This window comes from Manis javanica, chromosome 10 (genome assembly GCF_040802235.1).
Source record: "Manis javanica isolate MJ-LG chromosome 10, MJ_LKY, whole genome shotgun sequence".
NCBI classification, from domain to species: domain Eukaryota; kingdom Metazoa; phylum Chordata; class Mammalia; order Pholidota; family Manidae; genus Manis; species Manis javanica.
In genome coordinates this window covers 32,983,107-33,006,890 of record NC_133165.1, presented here as the reverse complement: position 1 = coordinate 33,006,890, position 23,784 = coordinate 32,983,107, and the positions used below count along the sequence as shown (strand labels likewise).

At 40.0% G+C, this 23,784-nt stretch overlaps 1 protein-coding gene across 5 annotated transcripts; it reads left to right on the top strand.

Annotated features, from left to right (window-relative positions):
• Positions 1-142: 142 nt before the first annotated feature.
• ZCWPW1 (zinc finger CW-type and PWWP domain containing 1) lies at positions 143-23,487 on the top strand. Of its 5 annotated transcripts, none has more exons than XM_073215118.1 (17): positions 143-627; positions 5,178-5,234; positions 5,961-6,211; positions 6,613-6,691; positions 7,528-7,618; positions 8,019-8,176; positions 8,373-8,492; positions 11,851-11,967; positions 12,696-12,816; positions 13,401-13,476; positions 13,882-13,986; positions 14,947-15,030; positions 15,622-15,688; positions 16,084-16,175; positions 21,478-21,538; positions 21,989-22,120; positions 22,998-23,487. In XM_073215118.1, exons 2-17 carry the CDS (start codon positions 5,207-5,209, stop codon positions 23,315-23,317), a joined length of 1,902 nt encoding a protein of 633 aa, XP_073071219.1. In that variant the 5' UTR covers positions 143-627; positions 5,178-5,206; the 3' UTR covers positions 23,318-23,487. The 5 variants fall into 5 exon arrangements, with proteins under 5 accessions (XP_073071219.1, XP_073071218.1, XP_073071221.1 ...); XM_073215117.1 differs by lacking the exon at positions 143-627 and adding an exon at positions 650-842; XM_073215120.1 differs by lacking the exon at positions 143-627 and adding an exon at positions 909-1,296 and having other exon boundaries at positions 23,136-23,487.
• Positions 23,488-23,784: the final 297 nt, after the last annotated feature.

Genomic DNA, 23,784 nt, shown 5'->3' with positions numbered 1-23,784 from the left:
TCCCTACCCCGCCTCCTTCCTCCCCCTAAACGAGCAGCGCCTGCGCACACCCTTTTGGGCTTGCGCGGGTAGATACAGCACGTGCTGTAGATGACGCCCCGCCCCCCGCCCTATGGGCGGGGACTGTTACGCAGCTTCCTTAGGTTTGGTACACGCAACGTGCGTCAACACGATTCGGAGAGGCGTGTTTAAGGAACGGGGCGGCCTCATGAATTATTCATGATGCCCCCCACCCCGACCTTTGCCTATCTACTTAAAAGGGTTTCCGAGGAAGCGGAGGGATGAACCTAAAAGTACAGGAATGGAAGGAGCGGGGCGTGCGACCGTCTTCCTACGAACTGTTCTCAATAGAATACGATAGGTCATTTTAACTCACCACCCCCCCGGGCAATAGTCTCTGCTGAACTGAAAACAAAACACTAAAACAACCAAAATTGTCCAACTTCCTCTTCCCCGAAATGACCGAGTTAGTTGCTCGCTCCTCCGCCTTTTCTTAACCGCGATCACCACGCCCTCATCTCCGCCTCCACACCCACAGCCCCGGCCCCAGAGCCTCGTCCACCACCCGACGCCTGCGCACGAACCAACAGCCTGCGGACGGCGACCTGACGCCCACCGTAACAAATAGTACATCCCCCACCCGCTCGCTCACTGGCCTTCCTCAGCAAACGCTGTGTCTTACATAAAAATGAGAGTGGGCGGGCAAGAGGTTTCGGCCTGCTTTGGGCTTCCTGGGTTGGCCAACGGGGAAGAAGCTATTCGACACCCTTTTCACAGGGTGCTAAGGTGGCCCGTCCTCTCTGCCAACAGTGCTTGGTGTGCGGATCCTGAAGTAGAATAAGGTGGGAAAGACGAGAGTGGGGTTAAGGTCACTCTCAAATAAAATATCAAAATAAGGGCGTAAAGGACGATAAAAGGAGGAACAGGAATCAGAGGATTAAAAGGGGAAGGAACCGGCAGTTTAGAGCAGAGAGAAGAGTCAGTAAAACGAAGATGTGCTTCGTGAACAATTTGGCGCTTTCGCTGCCTAAACTGCGGCCAACGAGGATTATGGGACTCGTAGTTTTACTGGGCTTCAGGGCCGAAGATGGAGAAAATAACTAAGCTGCGCAAACGCAGAATTGCCTTCCAGTTGAGCATGCGCCTTAGTCGTTGGAGCCGAGTGGGTGGAGCTTATGCGTGGCCTCGCGCTTTTTCTCGGTGGCGGGAAGACTGCGTAGAGATTGGCGGGGGTTTGCAGTGTCGCTTCAGTAGCTCACTCTGCTCCTCGTCCTTAGGTCGTCCTCGCTCCAGAAGGTAGTTGGCTCTTCGGTTACACATGAAAGTGTTAGGCCCGGCAGTCCTGGTACTTGTTGCCTGAGGAGAAGTTTTCTCTTCAGGGCAAAAACCAGCTCTTTAACTTCCTTAGAATCTCTGAGCGCAAACTCACCCTCAACAAACAAAAGTAACCCAAAATCACGAAGGGCGACGACGGGCAGAGTAAGAATGAGGAGCCTGGTACCTCCTCAGGGGTGGGGATGGAGCAGCTGAGGGGAGATTCTCTCCTGGTGGGTTCTTGGATGGCGAAGAGATGCTGGAAAGCACTATTTTACTCTTTGAGGAGAGTCAGAGACTTCGGTCTCTGTGATACCTTCGAGCTTAATTGCTGTGCTGAAGGGAAAATTGGTGAGAGAAGAAGGGAAAAATGCAGATTACCAAAAATTCTTTCCTCTGGTTTGGAAGGTGGAATTAAGTCTATTACTATTACAAATCTCGGTGCCCTGAGGGGCAATGGTACAGAGATCTTGGGGTTCATGGGAATGTGCTCCGTTAAGCGACAGCAACACAGAAAGGCTAGTGTGAGGTGGGTACAGGGCACGTGTGGAAATAGTTAAGGTAGTAGATGGCAGGCATCTCAACGAGACCAGCAATCCTGAGAACGTCTGCTTTTGGTGATAAGTGACTATATCTTTGTGCTTCCTTGCCGCTGAATCAGTTATTTTGCCATTATGTCTAAGATTCTGTGAAAGGTTTATTTAGTTCAGGTTGTTAAGGCAGAAATGTCTTGTTAGGGCGTGTTTAGGTAGTAGAGTATGGGCAGTAAGGGAGGCTGGAATTTTTTTTCCATCCCCAATTCCCTCAGGTACTGATTTTTCAAGGTTTTGATAAACATCCGACATGCCATTAGACCCGAATAGCAAAAGGAAATCAGACTCCAGCTTAAAGGAGATTTTAAATATAGTCTTTACGTACAGTTTTCCAAGGCTCATGGAATCTGTGTTAGAGGACAATTCTATTCTCTTAGACCAAGGATTCCAGGAACAATATGAAGTGGGAATAATTGGGTAGTTAGCAGGGGGAGATTTGTGAATGGGGGGAGGAGAGGATTAATGCTTTTTGAAAAATACTAACAAGACTGAATTAACTTGTTTAACTAGATCAGTTCTCAAAGTTATTGGTCTTAGAACCCTTTTATACTCTTAAAAATGTTGGAGGACTCCAAAAATTGGTTTATATCTGTTTATATATCAATTTATATTCACATACACAGAAAAGTTTTACATACTTATTAATTTGAAAATAAGAGTACTAAGCGTATTACATATTAACATGTTTTTTATGAAAGGTATATTTTTCTAAATGAAAGAAAATTTAGTGTGAAGAATGATGGTGTTTTACATTTTTGTAAATCTTGTTACATGTCTGGCTTAATAGAAGACAGCTGGATTTTCTTCTGTTTCTGAATTCAGTCTGTTATGTTATCTTGTTTTGGTTGACGTGTATGAGAAAATCCAGCCTAACACAGATAAGCAGTTGGAACCCCCGGAGCTTTGGATCATACTTTGAGGACTGCTGAACTAGACGATTTCATCTTTAAATCAATCTGATGATTTTTAGTGTTCTAAGTGAAGGGAAACATTCTATTTTTTGGAACACCTGAATCACCTTTCTTTGGTTCTCCTTAGTTATTTCTAAGTTCTTTTTCCATCCTTATTAACTATTTTTTTCTATGTTGAGTAGCTAGGATCCGGTTTATGGAACTTTTTAAAATTTTCATATTTAAAGCTTTATTAGTTTTTTTTTCTCCCTCTCTTTTTCATCTCAGGTAAGAAAAGAGAAGTTAAAATCTCGAATGTTATTCCTCGGTGTAGAGCCTAAAGTTATTTAGTAGCTGGTCAGATGAAAGTTGGTGGTCTTTTGTGTACTTAGTAACTGTCTGTTTTAAATTTTTTGTCTCTCTGAACTAGATTTCAATATTTGTTACTGTGGAAGAAGATAATTTGTCTGAAACAGAGGAGCTGAGACTTGAATTGTCAGAACGTGACTTCCTGGTTTTCCCTTTTCTATTGATCAGGTTTTAGATTTTTCTCTAAAAGTAGTGTTCATCACACCCCCATTCTAGACTTAGGAGAACTGGTATACACTGCTGCCTCTAGATCTTAAGTAACTCAATAGTGATCCACAACTTTATCCAGTTGATTGGGCTCCAGTAACACACTTTGGCCTATTGAGGTCAGTATAGGTTTGGATGATGATCTGGACCTAAATACCAGAAAATTTTGCCATTTTAGGTTGATTAAAATACTCTTATTTATTGAGAGACTTTAGAATTAAAATATATGTGTATGTTGTAAAATACTAGAGATACACAAGAGGGTACAGTAAAAAGCTCTCTTTCTCCCCTAGCCACCCAGTATCACCCCTCAGAGGCACTTTTGTCAGTTTCTTGTGCATTCTTCTAGAGAGAGGATATACAAACATACAGATGTACATTTTAAAAAATCAAATGTCTCAAATACTCTGTTCTTAATTTGGCTTTTCTCATTTAGATAGCTCTTCTTGTAATTTAGATTAGCTTCATAGGGACTTATGATCTTTCTTGGAATCCTGGAGTCTGGGAGATGTTTGTCATTTGTTGTTAAATTAATTCCTTTCACAGCCTAATTTTTTTTTTAATCAGACACTTTTAAAAAAATTTTGGTATCATTAGTCTACAGTTACATGAAGAATATTATGTTTACTAGGCTCCCCCCTTCACCAAGTCCCCCCCACATACCCCTTTACAGTCACTGTCCATCAGTGTAGGAAGATGCTGTAAAATCACTACTTGTCTTCTCTGTGTTGTAGAGCCCGCCCCATACCCCCCACATTATACATGCTAATTGTAATGCCCCCTTTCTTTTTCCCACCCTTATCCCTCCCTTCCCACCCATCCTCCCCAGTCCCTTTCCCTTTGGTAACTGTTAGTCTATTCGTGGGTTCTGTGATTCTGCTGCTGTTTTGTTCCTTCAGTTTTTCTTTATTATACTCCACATATGAGTGAAATCATTTGGTACTTGTCTTTCTCCGCCTGGCTTATTTCACTGAGCAAAATACTCTCTAGCTCCATCCATGTTGTTGCAAATGGTAGGATTTGTTTTCTTCTTATGGCTGAATAATATTCCATTGTGTATGTGTACCACATCTTCTTTATCCATTCATCTACTGATGGACATTTAGGTTGCTTCCATTTCTTGGCTATTGTAAATAGTGCTGCAATAAACATAGGGGTGCATCTCACAGCCTAATTTTATTTGGCTTCTAGCTTCTATTTAGAATTATTACTAAAAAACCAATTTGCTGCTGTGTTTCTCCTCCAATTTCTCATTTGCCTTCTTTCCTGGTGGTTGGTGGTGATGAGTTAAGATGGAAACAGTGAGAAAGTATTCTCTTTAATAATAGAAGAAAAGTAGTTGTTGCAGAACAGTACATCTGTGTTTATCACATTTATAGGAGTAAGAAATGGAACAGAGACATACCAAAAGATAATTAAAAAATACTTTCCTCAGCCATGCTGTGGTTACACTAAGTCCAGCCCCCATGAATCATTGAATAGAGCCAATAAAATCTTCAAAATTTGTGCAATTGAATTTCTGTTTATTTTCAACACCTGCCTACTGATGAGTACCTACCTTGTGTGGGACATGGTTCTGGACATTTAAAACACTAAGGATTTTGCTAATCCTTAAAACAGTAACTCTTACTATCCACTGGCATGTAATTGGCACTGCTGAGGAGGTAGCAGTATAGTCAAGAAGGCAGAAAATGTAATTCAGGGATCCCAGCCAAAGATCCTGAACCCAAGAAGACTGGGAGAGGAGAAAATTTTAAATCATATTCAATCAGAATCATAGCAGTTAATTTCTTTTTTCCAACAGGCACAAAGAAAGTGTACCTTCTGAGCTGAATGATGGCAACACTGCAGAGTAAAGAAGGTAGGCAGAGAGTGAGGAAATTTTGCTTTGTACATTTCTCTCACTTTTCCCTTCTTTCTCAGCCCTTGGAAATCTGCATACCCTTCTCACCAAAGGGAAGCTCAGTTCACTTACATTTTGTGTCCACTTGGTTAAAGCTACTACTTTATTACTTTTCTAGATACTTTTGAGTGAAATACATATGACTTAGAAATTTCTTATTTAGGAATGTAAAACTTGTACGGAGAGAAAAGACATTTAAATATCTGTAACATAATCTTGAATGTGGTAAATGCCACCAGACAGGTACAACATATATGGAAGCTCAGAAGAAAACAGTATTACTTACACCTGGCAGGACCAGTACAATTTTCATTGCATCATTTGTAGATTTTTGACTCATTTTTTTTTCAATTTCTATAACTTCCCATACAGTTTTGTCCATAGTTACAATGAGCAAATTTTTTAAATTTCACATTTGAATAATTCAGCTTCCTGCATGGTTATGTTAATCACCTTTCAATTAGTGGTTCCTAAACCTGGCAGTGCATCACAATCATTTAGACAGCCTTGTAGAATTACATATTCCTGGGCCTCACTCTCAAATACTTCATCAGAATCTTAGGGAAGATGGAGAGAACTAGGATAATTCTCACATGATATGGCCAGTCAGTAAACAGTGTTTGACGATTTTTGTGTTAGACTCTATGTTTCATAAACTCTGTTTGACAATCAAATCTCTTTCAGAATGTGGGAAAGGACCAAAGAAAATCTTTGCTCCACCTGTACAGAAATTACATAGCTTGATGTCCTACAGCCTTAACTCACCCAAGGAAGAGACCCTGGGAATCAATTCCCCAGCGGCAGAGGCCAGACCAAGCCTGCCAAAGGCCAGGTTAGAGAAGAAGAAGGAGAAAGCAACCTCAGAAAATGGTCCAAGCAATGGCCAGGAGAAAAAAGGAAAAGTTCAAGACAAGCGAGCAGTGAAGAAAGGAAAGGTATTAGTTTCCTTGCTGGGCTCTAGTGGGGACCGTTTCTCTTAAACACCCAGCCTAGACAAACAGAATCTTGCATGCTGGGGAAATTCATTCTGTACTTCAGTTTTTTATTCCATCATGTTTTAATGAAAGCATTTAACAGGAAATAATGGGTAGGTTGGGGTTCAGTTGGGATGGAGGTAAGAGTAGAAGTGGACAGAGACTTTATACACTCTTTCCTTTTCTTTGACTTCTTTATTCCCAGGAGATCTGGGATAGAGTTTATGGAATTCTTAGGTTCACTGACTTCATGCTCTCAGCCTGTGAATTTAATTTGCTCATCTAAAGGAGACTTGGCTGAGGTTAGAGAGGAGAACTGGGTAAAGATGAGTGGTTTTCCTCCTCCACCCTTGTCTCTGCAGGAAAAAGCAAGTCTTACCAATGATGAATTTGAGGAGATTGTCCAGATTGTGCTACAGAAGTCTCTTCAGGAGTGCTTGGGTATGGCATATAATGAGAGAAAAAGAGTTTCAGTTAGAGAAAGAAACTGTTATCTGAAGGGTAGAGCAAGTTGACAGCTTCTCTCCTTCCTCCTATCTTCCCTAAGTAGGGAAATATTAGAAGCAATTTTGAAATATTTTTAAATACTTCGTCGTCTATCAACAGGACTATAGCTAAACCACTTAGGCAAAGGGTAGACTTAGAAAAATAGATTACATTGACTTCAGAATATAAATATAGTTTCATCTAGATTTTTTAAATGTGATTTAGATTCATTTTTATATATTTACAATCTACTTGGAAAAGATAAATTGGTTTTCCCAGGTCTGAGGAACTTAGTTTCCATCTACACATGTATATTTCTGTTTCCAATACTGTTTTAACAAGGATTTGATTTTTAGAATAAAAACTCTACAGTAGGCCCTGAGGTCTTCTCCATAGGTTGTGAGGCAAAGGAGAACGGTCTGACATTTCAGCTTTTCCTAGGTGTATTTCTCCTAGAGAAAGTTTGAGGTAAAATGATACAAAACCAGTCTGTAAAATTTCTGTTATGCACACAAAATGAAATTAACATTACCTGGCTATTCTGGAATGAGGCAGATCAATCTGGAAAGGCTTGAAGAAAGATACAGATTTATTGTTTTTCCTGAGAATTAAAAAACTTAAAGTTCTATGCTATGACAAATATCCAAAGGTAGACTCTTCAAGGTAATAGGTGGGACATATGTTAATGAAAGGTTATGGCTTAGAAATAATGGAGTGGTTATTTTTATAATTGCTTCTCTACTTATGGTATTTTGTTTTGGGAGAGATGGGATCTAGCTTTGATTTTGCAGAGACTTCCTGTGCCCAGCCCATAAGATCTACCCAGTTAGACAAGGAACCAGGAATTGCTCCTCCTACTACTGATAATGCTCATGCTAATGGGTAAGTGTATCCAAGTGAGATGAGTTGATCACAGGGTGGACTTAGCATTGGTAAATGGTTATCTATCTCTCTACCAGTCATTTTTCATATCTCTAGATTTCTCTCAACCCAGGAAAGATACCTTGTTTGAATTGGGAAAAATTCAAGTAGGCAAGTAGATGTATAAAATGACTTCAAGAGGCCTTAGAGATCTTCTAGGATTCTTCTATCCTTTTAGGAAGAGTTGTATGTGTTGTATTTTCAAAAATATATGTGGTTTTGGGAGGAGATTTCCGCTGCTCTACTCATGCCCCCTCAGATTCTTCTGTCCTTTTAACTTTTATCCTTGAGATTTTTCAAAAGAAGTGTACTACAAATTGTTCCCTTTTACCTTTTAATTAAAAAAATATCTTATTTTCAGAGGGAGGATAACAGGACCTGACATTCTAGAGCTTTCAGCCTCTCAGGAAGATGGAGTAATCCCTGAGATAAAGACATCTAAGACAGGCCAGCCAGATCCTGTATCCTCTGAGAAGAAATTCAGTAGACTTTCCTTAAGCAAAAGAAAGAAGGAAGCTCGTAAGTATAGTCTCTTATACGTTGACATCTGGCTTTGGTACTTACTCCACAAAAGTAGTGAATGGGACAGTGGGCAGGCTGAGAATTTTCAGCCAAAGGCTGGAAACTATTAGGCTCTGATTCTTCTTTCACTAGCCTTTAGTATCTACAAATATTCTCTTTATCTCCATGCCCTATAATGTTTCACTTTATACAGAAGATAAAGTGGAGAAAACCCAAAGTGGACATGAGCATAAGCAAAAAGACCAACCAAAGAAAATAGTTCGGGATCATTCTCACATCAGGGAACAGCAAAAAGGAGAAGAAAGTGGTTTTGGTGAGTTCATTCATGGTTTAGAAAATCTACTTGGGATTGAAATTGGAAAGAGTAAGGTTGTTACTGGGAATTCCGCAAAGACTATAATTTCTCTCTCACAATTGTTTGTTAAGGTTATGCTGCCAAGGATGACAGAAAGAGTTCATGCATTTCCTTATCCAGTCATATAACCCATAGTTGTTCGGTGCCTACTATAGAGCAGGCATTTTAAGAAGTGCTGAGTAAATACAGAGGATATGAATATAAGCCTGCTACAAGGGAGACAGACTTGTGAGGAAGGCAGACCAGAAAGCTGAGTTGGGAGTAGACCTGGAAAAGTGTCCAGCTTGAGCCAGATCTTGAAGTGTAATTTCTCAGGGGAACTAAGGTGGGGCTAGGGGTCAGGGTGATAATTACTAGCAGAGTTAGGGAGGAGGGCTAATTGTTGTAGTTTTTGGGTGTGTTGGGGTGGGGGATAAGAGGTTGTAGGCGGAGGTAAGGCTAGAGAAATGCAAGGGCAAGATCAGAAAGTGCCTTATGTATCAAGCTAAGGAATTTGGGTTTCATTTCAAAGGTAAAGAGGAACCATTGACATTAAGTAGGGAAAACTTGTTAAGATGCATTTTAGAAGCTCATTCTGCACAAGCATAGAAGATGGATTGGCAGGAGCAAGACTAGCCCATAGAAATAGAGATCTAGCAAGGAAGGTAGACTGTAGCATTGAAGAGTAAGAAACAAATTTGAGATCTTTAGGAGGCAGGATCAACACAATATGGTTGCCGGTTGGATATGAGAGCTAAGGAAGGGCGAGACCTCTAAGATGATTGTGTTTTCTTGAGTGGCTCAAAGAACATGATCTGAAATGGAGAATCTAGAAGATAAAGCAAGTTTCAGGTGACAAATTCAGCTTTGGAGAAGTTAGGGGATCTGTGATGAGATTTAGAGTTTAATAAAGCGATATGGGCTGGAAATACAGATTTGGGAATCATTTGCATCAGTAAGAATGGATGAAATTTTCCAAGAGGCTGTGGAGTGAAAAGAGAAGAGAAATGAATAAAAACCCTGAGGGAACCTAATCTTTAGGTTTGAGCAGAGGAACTGCTTTCCAGGCAGAAAACTAAGAAGCTAAGAGAAAATTCATGTAGAAGGAAGACCAGGAGAGTGTGGTATCATAGAGGCCAGGGACAAGAGAAGTTATGACTGTTCACTGACCAAGTTGTAACAGTCTCACATTGGCTGGGCTGTTGCAGGATTATTGCTAGAGGAGGCAGAAACCTCTCTCTTCTACTGGGTGATAGAGAAGCCAAAATAGTATGGGTTGTAAAGTGTCTGTCTCTTCCTTCCTGTGGGGTCTGCACTTGACTAGGAGTAATGGGGCATGGGAGCTCCCAGTGCAGGCTTCCCACTTCCACTCCTGAGGCTTCCCTTTATCAAATTTCACAATACATACTTGAAACAAAATTCTAGAAAGACTATGTAGGCACCCAACAAGGTAGTGTAAGGCAAAAAACTTTTCCTCATGTTAAAATGACCTGGTAACATGTAGAGCTGGAGGTGTACATCCAATCTGGGCAGTCAGGTGGTCTGGGCAGTTTTTCATGTCCAGTACCTTTCAGTATTAGGGCAAGGATTGGATTTTAGACTGGATGGAAGTTCACTCCTTATGAGTTGAATTGTGATTGTAGTGAATGTGTAAGCTTCTTGCTATAAATAAGCCATTCTTCTCCCACAGTATGAGATATTTTGAAAGGTCCCAAATGTAAATCAGCTGCTTTTCTGAGGGATGATTTTGGTGGAACAGAATGCATTCATTATGTTCAGGCATTTAAGGTAAAATTTAAGAGTGGGAGAGTGAATTTACTAGAGGAATTTATCAGTTGATATTGTTAATTATGAATATATAGCATACCTATTTACCTGGTTATGTGATTTTTCTCTGGCAACACTGAGTTGAGTGAGTGTAGGTACAGAAAAGGTAGACTGGATTTCTTCAGGGTTGCGTTTTGTCAGCTGAATGGGAAGAAGGGTGGAGGGAAAGGGTGTTGAAGATGTCTGAGATAATCTAAGGAATCAAACTGAGTAAGAACAGAGTGAAGAATGGAGGTTGCTAGTAGATTGAGAGGAAGGTAGAGGCCTGTGGATTGGAGATCTAGATAAAGTGAAAGTTGCTTTGGGGGTCTTGAGCAAGTAAGGTGGAAGGATGGGGCATTTTTATCAAAGAGGGATATTTGGATAAGCAGTTTAGGGGAGTGTGTGGTCCTAGCAGATGACTGGGTGGGACATGCAGGAGTGGGAGTGGGTTACTGAAGTGGCGTGGAGGAAAAGGTCAAGGAACTCTGAATGGGGTGAGTTATCCCTGTGGAAATAGTGGATCAGGAATGAGGGCAGGAGATGGAGAGGAGGAGAAGGCTGAATCAGATGCCAGCATGTTTACAAGGGACATGAGAGGGTGGTATAGTCCCATCCCATGGGCTTCAAGGGAGGAAGGGTTTTTAGAAAGAAATAATAATAGTCTGGAAGGGAAAATAGGGAATAAGGATGATGCTGACACCCCTTTCTAGCCTGGGGTGTGTGAGAAGGAGCAGACTCCACTTACAGGGAGGGTGTGGGGTTGTGTAGGGGCAGTGTCATTAGTGCATTACCAGGTTTCAAAAAGGAGAGGGAGGTTTAGAGAAGAGGTTGAGGATGTGTGGACTTTTGTTGCTCTTGTCTAGAATTCCAAGGAACATAGTGAAAGGGTTTGAGACTGAGTGGGGCACTGGGTCAATTTAGAAGACATTAGAGAAAGGGATAGAGAAGGTGGGAATGAGGGTTTGGGAAGTAGTGGATAAAGGGAATGTGTGGCCTTTGAGCAGGGCCTGAAGTACACAGCTGATTGAGAAACAATAGATTTAGACCTGTTGGAGGAGGGCAAACTCAGGGCTGTTGGTCCCAAAGGAGATTTGGTAAATCAGCTGAGATTCAGATAGGAGCTCTGGATGTTGTGTACAAAAGAGATGCTAGTTAGCCCTTCAGAAGAATTTTTCAGTAGTGACAAAGTAGCAGAAAACGAGGTACTAGCCAGAAAAAAGCTAGGCCACCTTTTTAAGAACTGTCAGTACAGGAAACACTTCTGCGCTGGTGGGAGGAAAGATACAGCGTGGTATAGGAAAAAGATAGAACCTGGGTTCTGAGTTCAGCTCTGCCACCAATTTAGACTGATCTTCAGTAGGTCAGTTATCTTCTCTGAGCTTAGTTTTCCCATTTATAAGTCAAAGATTGGACTTGTTGATCTTCAAGGCTAATATTATGCTAATAGAGTTATATATTGATTTTAGTTGGCTTGAGGAAAGAACAGCATATTTTTAAGTCTCTTATTTCAGTTTTTTTCCTTTCACAGGTCAATGTCAAGTCTGGGTCCAGTGTTCCTCTCCAAACTGTGAGAAATGGAGGCGGCTTTGTGGGAACATTGACCCCTCTGTCCTTCCAGTTAATTGGTCCTGTGACCAGAATACAGGTATGGAATGGAAATGTGTTTTTTTTTCAGTTTTTATTATTCCTCCCTGAATATATCATTTAATTAATTACATAATAGGTGCAATTTTAGCTTCCAGGGGTCCTTGTAGTGTTTGGGAGACAGGAAGGGATCTTCCTGTCAGATCAGGATGAATGTAGTATAAGGGGCTAGAAGACCCTGAAAAGTAATGTTGTGGGGAGGGGCCTGGAATCTAAACATATATTCTGAGTGAATTCCATCTTCTTCAGCACTGGTCTGATCCTGTCAGTCCTGCTTAGGTTGTTGGCACTGGACTGGTGGATAGGAAGGGATATGAGCCATATGGGTGAATGTCAGATAAAAGAGATCCAGTGACTTAGAGTGAAACTACTTGGAAGAGCTTATGACAATCAAGTTCAGCCCAGTCACTTTACAGATGAGATAACAGAGTCTCAGAGAAATTACTATCATGATATTACACAGATGGAAGCAGGGTCAGACAGTGAGGGACAGAAGCAGAAGGTTGGAATCTCTTTTTATAGAGTGTAAGGAGGCAGCACTCCTACCCCCCCTGGCTCTAGCTGTATTTCCTCCACAGGTCCTTGTTCTTCTTCCTCCATAACTGTCTTTCATATGCCCTTTTGATCCCACCTGTGGCAAATACCAGTTTCTTTTTGTCCTCTTCCCCACCCTCATGTAGATTTTCAACTTATGTGACTCTTCCTTCTCTTCATTCCTTCTTTTGGCAGACTTGGAGTATAATTGCTGTGATATCCCTGAGGAGACCTGGACAGGGCGTGAGAGTGACGTGGCCTATGCCTCCTACATCCCAGGATCCATCATCTGGGCCAAGCAATATGGTTACCCCTGGTAGGGCACCATGGCATAGTCAGAGAATCCTTCATGAACTCACAAGTGGTAGACTCAATCAGGGAGGAAAGAAAATGGAAAACATTGTTAATGGAAATGGTACCTGCCTTAGAAAGAGCACAAGAGCATGGGATGAGGGAAAAGATAAAGTGCTGAGCTTGGAGGCTTTGAAAGAACATGCTTCCTAGGGGTTTCACAGTAGAGGTTGTATCTTTCTGGAAAAAAGGGGTCTGGTGATTCTGCTCTGAGTGGGTAGAGACATATTTTTTAAACATTGACATATGAGGATATACAAAGTAAAGAACAAGGAAGGGTAGGATAGTTTCTTCTTGGAAATGTCCTTAGAAGATTTTATCAGGGTTGTTGGAAGGGCTATAAGGATAAGATACTTTTACTAGGAAAAGTCTGAGCTTTGTACATTGGTGGAAGTCACTTCAGTCATTTGGTAGTGACTGCTGACAGGGAGGTCTTTGGGATCCTGTGTTTGCAAAACATAGTGCCCCTTTCTGTGGATACTGATGAGTTTGTGTTCTCTTCATGTAACTTCTTCTCTTCTGTCCCTTCTACCCATCTGTCTTCTACAGGTGGCCAGGCATGGTAGAATCCGATCCTGACCTGGGGGAATATTTTCTTTTTGCTTCTCATCTTGATTCCCTGCCGGTGAGTTTTCCTGGCTCAGGGTGGGGAAGCACTCAAGCCAAAGTAATGACACATGCATTCTAACAGGTGCAGAGTAAAAAACATTGATAGAGCCAGCAGACATGAGCAGGAACAGACACCTAGCTGGAGTGACAAACTCAGAAATAAACTAGCATCTAATTAAATATTTATTCATTACTTAAGACACTTATGATTCTGATAAATATGCTTTGGTTAGGATTCTTGAGGTCAGGATGGGAGAACAATGGTGTGAGGTCAGGTAGGTGGGTCAGGTTTAAGGGAGTACACGAGGCCCAGCACCTCTGTCCTTGTGAACCCTCAGCTCTTCCTCTGCCTTTTATGGCTAGAGGGCCATAGCAAGAAGAAGGATAAGAGACCATGGCTGAACCTCTTTTATTATTTCAGTCCAAGTACCATGTGACATTTTTTGGAGAAAGAGTCTCTCGTGCTTGGATCCCAGTCAACATGCTAAAGAACTTCCAGGAGCTGTCCCTAGAGCTAACTGGAGTGGTAAGCAGCCCTCAGGGGTCAGTTATGATTAAGGGAATTTGAAAACTAAGTCACCTTTATTAAATCTGATTTTCTCTCAATGGAAGCTGTGTCAGGAGAAAGTTCATGTCTGACCAAGTGTGAAAAGGTGAGGTTAGTCATGAGGGACTCTTCTTTCTACCAGGATTGTAGCAGGATAATGATTTTTCTTAGTCTTTCTTAGTCTATTTCCTCCTGCAGATAGGGGGCCTTTCTGAAGACTGCAGTTTTCGAGTTTAGCCAAAGCAGGTGTGGCAGAAAATGTGGCCCCAGATTAACTCAGGGTTTCTCAGTCTTGGCACTGTTGACATTTTGGACTGGATATTGCTTTGTTGTGGAGGGCTGTCCTATGTGTTGTTGGCTATTTAGTAGCAGCCTTGGGCTCTACTGGCATCAGGCCAGTAGTAGCTATTGCCCCTAGTTGTGACAACCAAAAAATTGCCTCTGGACATTGCCAAATATCTTGTGGGGGGGAAAATCTCCCCTGGTTGGGAATTGCTGAGTTAACTAAATAATATATCCTCATTATAATCACTTCGGGCTTAACCAGCCTTACCAATGAGCAGAGGCCCAATAATAGTTCAGGGACCTTAGAAAATCAGGCAGTGAGTGTTAAATCAAGCAGCTGGATCTAAAGAAACTTGTCAAGATCTTAAAAGTGGAATCCCCCGAACTCCTTTAATCTTACCTTTTCAAATATCCATGCGATTTAGTTTGGAAAGGATACCAAAATGTTGGCTGAAAATATGGTTTGGAACACGTGAAAGGTTTTGGGAGGATTAATGGGATTGCGTCATTGAGCTCAAAAGATTAAGAATAGGAGTATCATATCAATACCAGGTACTGGAAATAAATGCAGTTAAAGATAGTGTATGATGAGCGTCAGTATGTTGGGGTCACTTCTCTAATATTTATCATTAACTCTAATTTTTTCCATTTCAGAAAAACTGCAGGAACAAGGACTGCAGCCAGAAACTAGGGGCAGCCCTGATGATGGCTCGAGAGGCAGAACAGATCAGTATTCAGGTGGGACAGTGTTCAGACCACATACCTGCTTCTCTTTGGGACTTGGAAAACAAATCTATCCATACATACACTCTGTACTACAAAAAACTGGTTTGTCTGTTTACATTACACACTCTTAGCCTTAGAACTAGTCTTTCCTGCCCAGGCAAGATTCCCTTGACTCCTTAAACCACCCATTCTTTTCCCTACTCTTGGACAAATGGGATCTTCTCTTAGCCCAGGCAGAGGCAGTTTGTGGTAGGGGCTATCCTACCTCCGTATTGAACTTTAAGTCTCTTGAACCTTAACCTCTCTTATGCAAAGGCAGTTTTTACCCTCAAATGCTGCCTTTGGGAGTGGAGTGGAGAATGACAGTGAATGTCCCATTCCCAGTTACTTACAGAATTATAAATAAAGTGGGAAAAGATTATAATAATGTTATAATATTACAATAGTTAATCATAAAAATTGAGATAAACATAATGTAAATTTTCAAATGAAAATAGCATGGAATAGAAATAACAAATTCCATAACTAAAATCTTGAAGACAGAAGGTAAACATCACCCTTCAGAGAGTAGTGGATGATGCTTTTGTTTCTTGGTTCCTTTAGGAGCGGGTTAACTTGTTTGGTTTCCGGAACCGATTCAATGGATCTGACGATAGTGGGGAAGGAAAAGGTAGGATAAATAGGAAGAGGGTAAGGATAGAGAAGGAGGTGAGGAATTCCTTCATGAGGCCAGCAACTGAAGCTTTTCCTTATTTTTATATCCAATGTCATCAGCCTAGTTCTGGATTTTATAATAGGAGGCTTTCCAGAATGCCATTGACCAAGTGTGTGGGATTGCTGGATGGAAGCATGAGTGGAGAGAGGAATGGAAAACAGAGGAGGGGGTGGAGGATGCATGTTGAGCAGTGATGGGTTTTGAAACAGGTGGAACCATTATACCCTAGGATCATGTTTTATGGAGAAAATACCACTTAGGCATGAGAGGCAGAGTTAGAAGAATGATTCTCTGGGATCACCTATTTTCTTGGAAAAATTATTTAGCCTTCTTTCCTATTTCTGTTCTAGACTTAATGCTCTCTGGGCCTAACAGCCCAGATTCCTGCTTGGAGAAAGAAGAGGAAGAGTCAGAGTTGGAGGAGGAGGAGGAAGAGAAAAAAGTAAGATTGATCTTGGGGATTCCTTTTAGGAGATTCCTGTAGGACACCTGGTTAGCATGTATTTCTATTTACTAAGGAACAGTCCTGTCCTTGCCCCAGGGTAGCCCTGACTGGCTGATGTTATCTCTTAAGGGTCTCCAGGGAAGCAGATCCTCCTCTTTCCTCAGTTTTTCTATTACCTTACATCTCTAGGAACCTTTTTCTTGATTATCATCTCAGTTCCCACTGTAGCTCTTTGGTTCTTACTGGAACAATTTCAGAGAATAGCAGGTTGCCTCTCTTTATTCTCCCTTCTTCTCTGTGTGGAAACTTAGGATTCTCATTCACTTGTTTCCTTAGTCTTTTTTCAGGCATATGAAATACAGATTTTTTCATATTTAAGGGTAGTTTTTAAGAGTGGTTTTAGATTCACAGCAAAATTGAGAGGAAAGTAGAGTTTCCATATACCTCCTGCCCCCACACATGCATAGCCTCCCCCACCATCAACATCCCCCTGCCAGAGTGGTGCATTTGGTTACAATTGATGTATCTACATGGACACATTATAATTATCCAATGTCCATAGTTTACATTAGGGTTCACGAGGAATTGTGCATTCTATGGGTTTCAACCAATGTGTAATAACATGTATCCATCATTACAGTATCATACAGAGTATTTTCACTGCCCTGAAAACCTGTGTGCTCTACTTATTCATTCCTCTCCTGCACCCCTGGAATCCCTGACAACAACTGATCTTTCTGTTGCCTCCATAGTTTTTGCTTTCTCCAGAATGTCATATGTAGTCATACAATATGTGGCTTTTTTAGGCTGGCTTATTTCACTGAGAAATGTGTATTTTAAGTTTTCTCCAAGTCTTTTCATGACTTGATAACTCATTTCTTTTTTTTCCTGATGAATAGCATTCAATTTTCTGGATTTGCCACAGTTTATCCATGTACTTATTGAAGGATATCTTGGTTGCTTCCAATTTTGGGCAGTTATGAATAAAGCTGCTATAAACATCTGTGTACAGGTTTTTGTGGGAACATAAGTGTTTAGCTCCTTTGGGAATAAACCAGCCCTATTGCTGGAGCGTATGGTAAGAGTATGTTTAGTTTTTTAACAAGACACCAAATTGTCTTCCAAAGTGGTTACTCCATTTTTCATTCCCACCAGCAATTAGAGTTCCTGTTCCTCTGCATGCTTGCTGACATTTGGTGTTATCAGTGTTCTGGATTTTGGCCATTCTCATACGAGTGTAGTGGTATCTCATCACTTTAATTTGCATATCCATGATGACATATGATGCGGAGCATCTTTTCATATTCCTATTGGTCATCTCGATATCTTCAGTGAGATGTCTGTTAAGGTGCTTGGTCCATTTTTTTAATTGTATTGTTAATTTTCTTAATGTTGTGTGTTATGAGTTCTTTGTCTATTTTAGATAACAGTCCTTCATCAGATGTGTCTTTTATAAATATTTTCTCTGAGTCTGTGACTTGTCTTCTCATTCTTATGACACTGTCTTTCACAGAGCAGAAGTTTTTAATTTTAATGAAGTCAGCCGATCAGTTATTCCTATCTTGGACTGTGCCTTTGGTGTTGTATATAAAAAGTAATTGTCATACCCAGTGTCATCCAGATTTTCTTCTATGTTATCTGCTAGGAGTTTTATAATTTTACAGTTTATACTTAGATCTATAATACATTTTGAGTTAATTTTTGTGAGGGGTATAAGGTCTGTGTCTGTGTTCATTTTTTTGCATGTGGATGTCCATTTGTTCTAGCACTATTTGTTGGAAAGACTGTCTTTGCTCCATTATCTTATCTTTGCTCCTTTGTCAAAGATCAGCTAACTAGATTTATGTAGGTCTATTTCTGTGCTCTCTATTCTGTTCCCTTGACCTATTTGTCTACTCTTTTTCCACTACTACACTGTCTTGATTATTGTAGTTTTATAGTAGTCTTGATGTTGCCTAGAGTCAGTGCCCAACTTTTCACTTCTCCTTCACTATTGTATTGACTATTCTGGGTCTTTTGCTTTTCCATATAACTTTAGAATCAGTTTGTTGATAGTCATAAAATAACTTGCTGAGATTTTGATTGGAATTGCATTGATTCTAGATCAAGCTGGGAAAAACTAACATCTTGACAAAATTGAGTCTTCCTATACATGAAAATGAAACATCTCTCCATTTATTTAGTTCTTTGATTTCATTCTATCAGAGTTTTATAGGTTTCTTTTTATAGATCTGGTACATATTTTCTTAGATTTATATATAAGTTATTTAATTTTGGGGGTACTAATATAAATGGTATTGTGCTGTTAATATCAAATTCACTTGTTCACTGTTGGTATATAGGAAGGTGACTTTCGTATATTAAGCTTTTAAGCTTGTATCCTGCAAGCTTGCTATAATCACTTACTAGTTTCTAGAGTCTTTTGTTTATTCTCTTGAATTTTCTACATAGATGATCATGTCACCTGCAAACAAAGACCATATTGTTTTTTCTTTCCCAATCTCTTTATCTTTTATTTCCATCTGTCTTATTACATTAGCTAATACTTCCAATGTGATGTTAAAAAGGAATGGTGAGAGGGGACATCCTTGCCTTGTTCCTGATCTTAGTGGGAAAGCTAGTTTCTCACCATTAAGTATGATGTTAGTTGTAGGCTTTTTGTAGCTTTTTTTTTTTATCAAGTTGAGGAAGTTCCTCTCTATTCCTAGTTTACTGAGTTTTTTCCATGAATGGGAATGGATTTTGTCAGATGCTTTTTCTGCATCTACTGATATAATTGTGATTTTTCTCTTTTAGCCTTTTGATGTGATAGGTTATATTAATTGATTTTCAAATGTTGAATCTACCTTATATGTCTTAGATAAATCCTACTTGTTCATGGTGTACAATTCTTTTTTTATACATTGTTGGATTTGCTAATATTTTGTTGAGGATTTTTGCATCTCTGTTCATAAGAGAGATTGGTCTGTAGTTTTCTTTTGAAATGTTTTTGTCTGCTTTTGGAATCAGGGTAATGCAGGCCTCATTAAAAAAATAAAGTATTCTCTCTTCTTCTACCCTCTGAAAGAGAATCTAGAGAATTGGCATAATTTCTTTCCTAAATGTTTGGTAGAATTCACCAGTGAACCCATATGGGCCTGGTGTTTTCTGTTTGGGTAGATTATTAATTATTCATTCAATTTTCTTAAGAGATATAGGCCTATTCAGATTGTCTGAATTTTGGCAGATTGTGCCTTTTAAGGAATTGGTCTGTTTTATCTTCATTATCAAATTTGTAGATACAGAATTGTTCCTGGTTTTCCTTTATTATCCTTTTAATGTCCATGGTATCTGTAAAGATATCCTCTTTTTAATTTTTGATATTAGTAATTTGTTTCCTCTTTTTTTCTCTTATAGTTAGCCTTGCTTATAAATTTTGTTCATCCTTTCAAAGAACCAGTTTGTTGTTTCACTGACTTTCTCTACTGATTTCCTGTTTTCAGTTTCATTGATTTCCATTCCAATTCTTATTATTTATTTTCTTTTTGCTTTAGATTTAACTTGTTTTTCTTTTTCTAGTTTCCTAAGATTTAAGCTTTTAGATTATTGATTTTAGATCTTTCTTCTTTTCTAATATATGCATTCAGTGTCCTAGATTACCCTCTAAGCATTGCTTCCACTGCATCCCATAAATTTTGAAAAGTTGTATTTGCATTTTCATTTAGCTCAGTATATATTTTTAAGTTTCCCTTTAGATATCTTATTTGACTCATCTGTGGTTTAGAAATGTATTGTTTAATCTCAGGTATTATGGACTTTTCCAGTTAGCTTTCTGTTACTGACTTCTGGTTTAATTCCATTGTGGTCTGAGAGCATAGTGTATGATTCCTGTTCTTTTAAATTTGTTGTGTTTAATGGATCAGAATGTGTTCAATCTTGATGATTGTTCCACATAAGCTTTAAAAGAATGTATATATGCTGCCATTGTTGGATGAAATAGCCTGTAGATGTCCGTTATGTCCAGTTGACTGATGGTGTTGTTGAGTTCAACTATCTTCTTACTGATTTTCTGCCTGATGGATAGTAATTTCTGATAGAGGGGTATTGGAGTCTCTAACTATGATAATGGATTCATCTAATTCTCTTTGCAGTTCTGTCACATTTTGTATCATGTAATTTTGTGCTGTGTTGTTGGTTACATACACTTTAATGGGTGTTATGTGTTCTTGGAGAATCGACCCCTTTATCATGACATAATGTCCTTCTTTATTCCCAATAACTTTGCTTGCTTGGAAGACTGCTTTGTCTGAAACTAATATAGCTACTCCTACTTTTTTGTTTGATTAGTGTTACTGTGGTATATTTTCCTCCATCCATTTACTTCCATAACCTGTATATGTCTTTATATTTAAACTGGGTTTCTTGTAGACAGCATATAGTTGGATCTTGTTTTTTGATCAACTAACAATCTGTCTTTTAATTGGTGCCTTTGGACTGTTGACATTCAAAGTAACTACTGATATAGCTGGATTCATAGCTACAATATTTGTTACTATTTTCTATATGTTGCCTTTGGGTAAGGTATTTTTTTCTGTGACATCTTTCAGAACTTTTTATCTTTGATTTTATCTAGTTTGAAAATGATATCTCTAAGTGCAGTTGTTTATCCTTCTTGGGGTTTTGAGCTTCTGGGATCGTGGTTTGGGACCTGACATTAATTTGGGGAAATTCTCCGTCATCACTATATTTTTCATTATTTCTTTGGTTCCTTTCTCTTTTTCTTCTTCTTCTGGTGTTCTCATTATGCATATGTTACACATTTTGTAGTTGTCCCACAATCCCTGGATATTCTACTTTGTTAGAACAGAGTGGCAATTTCCAAGCCCATTATGTGTAGCACTAGAAAATACAGATTTTTCACTTTCTCTTCCAAATTTTTTTATTGAAGTGAAATTAGTACATAACATTACATAAGTTTTAGGTGTACAACATTGTAATTTGATATCTGTATGCACTACAAAGTGATCACCATAAAAAGTCTAGTTACCAGTTTAATTTTTAATTTACCAATTTTTATCATGTTTGTGGCCTAGCTTTATTTCCTTCTCTGTGCACAAAGCCTTGCATTGACTAGTGTCAAACAGAGTGGGACTGATGAGTGCTTTTTTTCTTTGTTGTCATTTATTTAAACAGTATTAGGCTCACAGAAACTAGTATGACTCCCCTAACCCTACCCATCACTCTGTAGTATCCCACTCTTATTAAAAACACAATTATGTGACTTAATTTATATTTTCTTATTTTTCTCTCCCATTCTCAGGACCCAACTTTGCCCAGTCCCAAGCCAGCCAAAATTCAGTCCAAAAAATCCAAGGCAAGAGGTAAGCAAGTCAGCCTGGAAACAGGACATGTGCTCCAGTTAAGGCAGAGCAGAAGCAGAGAGTAAGAGGGGTCTGCAGGTAGCAGAACTTTACTGTCTCAGCTCCAGAACCTGAGAAAAGGCCAAGACTATTGCTAGTGTATCCAGGAAGCTGTGGCCTCCTCACTTCTAGGTAGTGAATTATAAAATCTTAGGTTATAGGTGGAATGGATGTTTTAAATTCTTAGCCAAGGATGACTTCCTAGAAAATGCAGGCTATGCAGAGAAACATAAAGAGATGATGATCCAGGGGGAAAAAAGAGAAATGATTGGGAAAAAGGAACCAAGAAAACTCACTAGATTGAGAATGAGGACAGAGACAGAATGTGGGGAGTCCCTGGACCTTTGCCAAGCTGTCATTTAGAGAGAAATTGACAAATGTCTTTCCTGGTTGTGGGTGGGGGTGATACAGGTATAGCAAATGGACAAGATGGAACCCCTCAAAGGAAGACAGTGAAGAGATCTCTGGGAAATGAATCTGCAGCTCTTCCTGTACCCATAATAGGAAGGAAAGGACATGGGAATTCAGATCCTGACCAGCCAGGTAAGGCTCAAGACTTGGGAAAACCATGAGAAATGAGGTTCATATCTTCATTTTCCCTCCCTGGATCATTTCCTAACAATTCTATAGCTTTTCATTACTTTAAATTAAAGAACAAAAATTAGGCCAAAAAGACACCCCTCAGATTGTAGATCACAGCAGCACACACTATAGAAATATAATGGTTACTGATCTGATTTGATCCAGGGACGGGAGAATGGTGAGGAGGTAGGAACTAGCATTTTTTGAGCATTGGTGTGAGCTGACAGTATACAAACTGTCAGGCTTGTTCCCTTTAATTCTTTTAATATCTCTGTGACTGGGTGTGTGCCATTTCAAAGGTAAGGAGAATGAGGCCCAAAGGATTTAACATTTGCTCAAGACCCATGTCTACCATATGGCTGGCCCATGGCTTGAATGCAGGTCCTTTTGACTCTGAAGCCTATTTTCATTCTTCTGAGAAAGGTCATCTTTTCCAGAGATTTTTTGGAAATAAGAATTTAGGAGTTTGGTTACCAAAGGGAAAGGGACTGGGAGGGTGGGTGGAAAGGAAGGGAGAAGGGAATAAGGGGCATTATGATTAGCACACATAATGTAGAGGGGGGCACGGGGAGGGCAGTACAGCACAGAGAAGACAAGTAGTGACTCTATAGCATCTTACTACATTGATGGACAGTGACTGTAATGGGGTATGTGGGGGGACTTGATAATGGGAGTCTAGTAACCACAGTGTTGCTCATGTGATTTTTATATTAATACCAAAATACATACATACATACATACATACATACTTCCCCCAAAAAAGAATTTAGGAGTTTGACTTGTAAAAGGTAAGGATAGATAACCTAATAGGATTCTCACTTGTGTCACTGTCACTTAGGCCCTACAAAAAAATTTAAAGCTCCCCAAATCAAGGCCTCCTTAACCAACTTGTCTGAGGAAAAAGAATCTAGAATGGTGCCAAAGGACATGACCCCCACAGTTCATTGTGGGGCCTGTCCTGTGGTGGGGAAAGAAGGGCCTGGACCCCAGGAGCTACCATCTCAGGAGGCTATAAGTTTCCACCCTGATGATGAAGACTCCAGTGACCTGGACCTGGAGCAACTCCTTGAAGAAGTTGGAAAAGACCTGGAACAGAAAGAAGAGCCACAGCTCAGGGATGATGCAGAGGAGTTCACCATGGCCTTCTTCGAGGAATAGCTGTGTGCTCCTGCTTCCTTCCCACTCTCCAAGCCCCTGCCTTGGGAGCAGGAGAGCCTCTTAGAGGGTCCCTGAGAAGCTGATAAGTTTGGGGTGTTTGTTGGCTTTGAGGCTAATGGCTAAAATCAGAGCTTTGCAGATTGTGTTTTAATAAAACAGTTACTGGTTAATTGGTTTGGTTCCACTCTAACCACATGCTTCCCTTTGACTGCGCCCCCTCAGCTCCATGTCACTGTGGCACATTGTTGTTTCTGGTGGGAGTCTGCACAATATAAGAATCTGGGAGGGCAGTGCCACCTGAGTCCTGGGAGAAGGACATTGAGAAGGCCAGATCGGGGTTCAAATCCTACTTCAGCCAGCTACTTACTACTTGCATGGCCTTGGGAAAAGCACTGTAACCATTCCGGTTCTTCTTTTCATGCTTTAAATGAGCACATCCAGTACCATATAGGGTTGTTGACGATGCC

What these genes read in the sequence shown, in the direction of transcription:
- ZCWPW1 (XM_073215118.1), top strand. Translation starts at nt 5,207, where the DNA reads ATGATGGCAACACTGCAGAGTAAAGAAG. An exon ending in GATAATGCTCATGCTAATGG is followed by an intron (nt 7,619 to 8,018) that starts GTAAGTGTATCC and finishes TCTTATTTTCAG; the next exon opens with AGGGAGGATAACAGGACCTG. An exon ending in CCCTAGAGCTAACTGGAGTG is followed by an intron (nt 13,987 to 14,946) that starts GTAAGCAGCCCT and finishes TTTCCATTTCAG; the next exon opens with AAAAACTGCAGGAACAAGGA.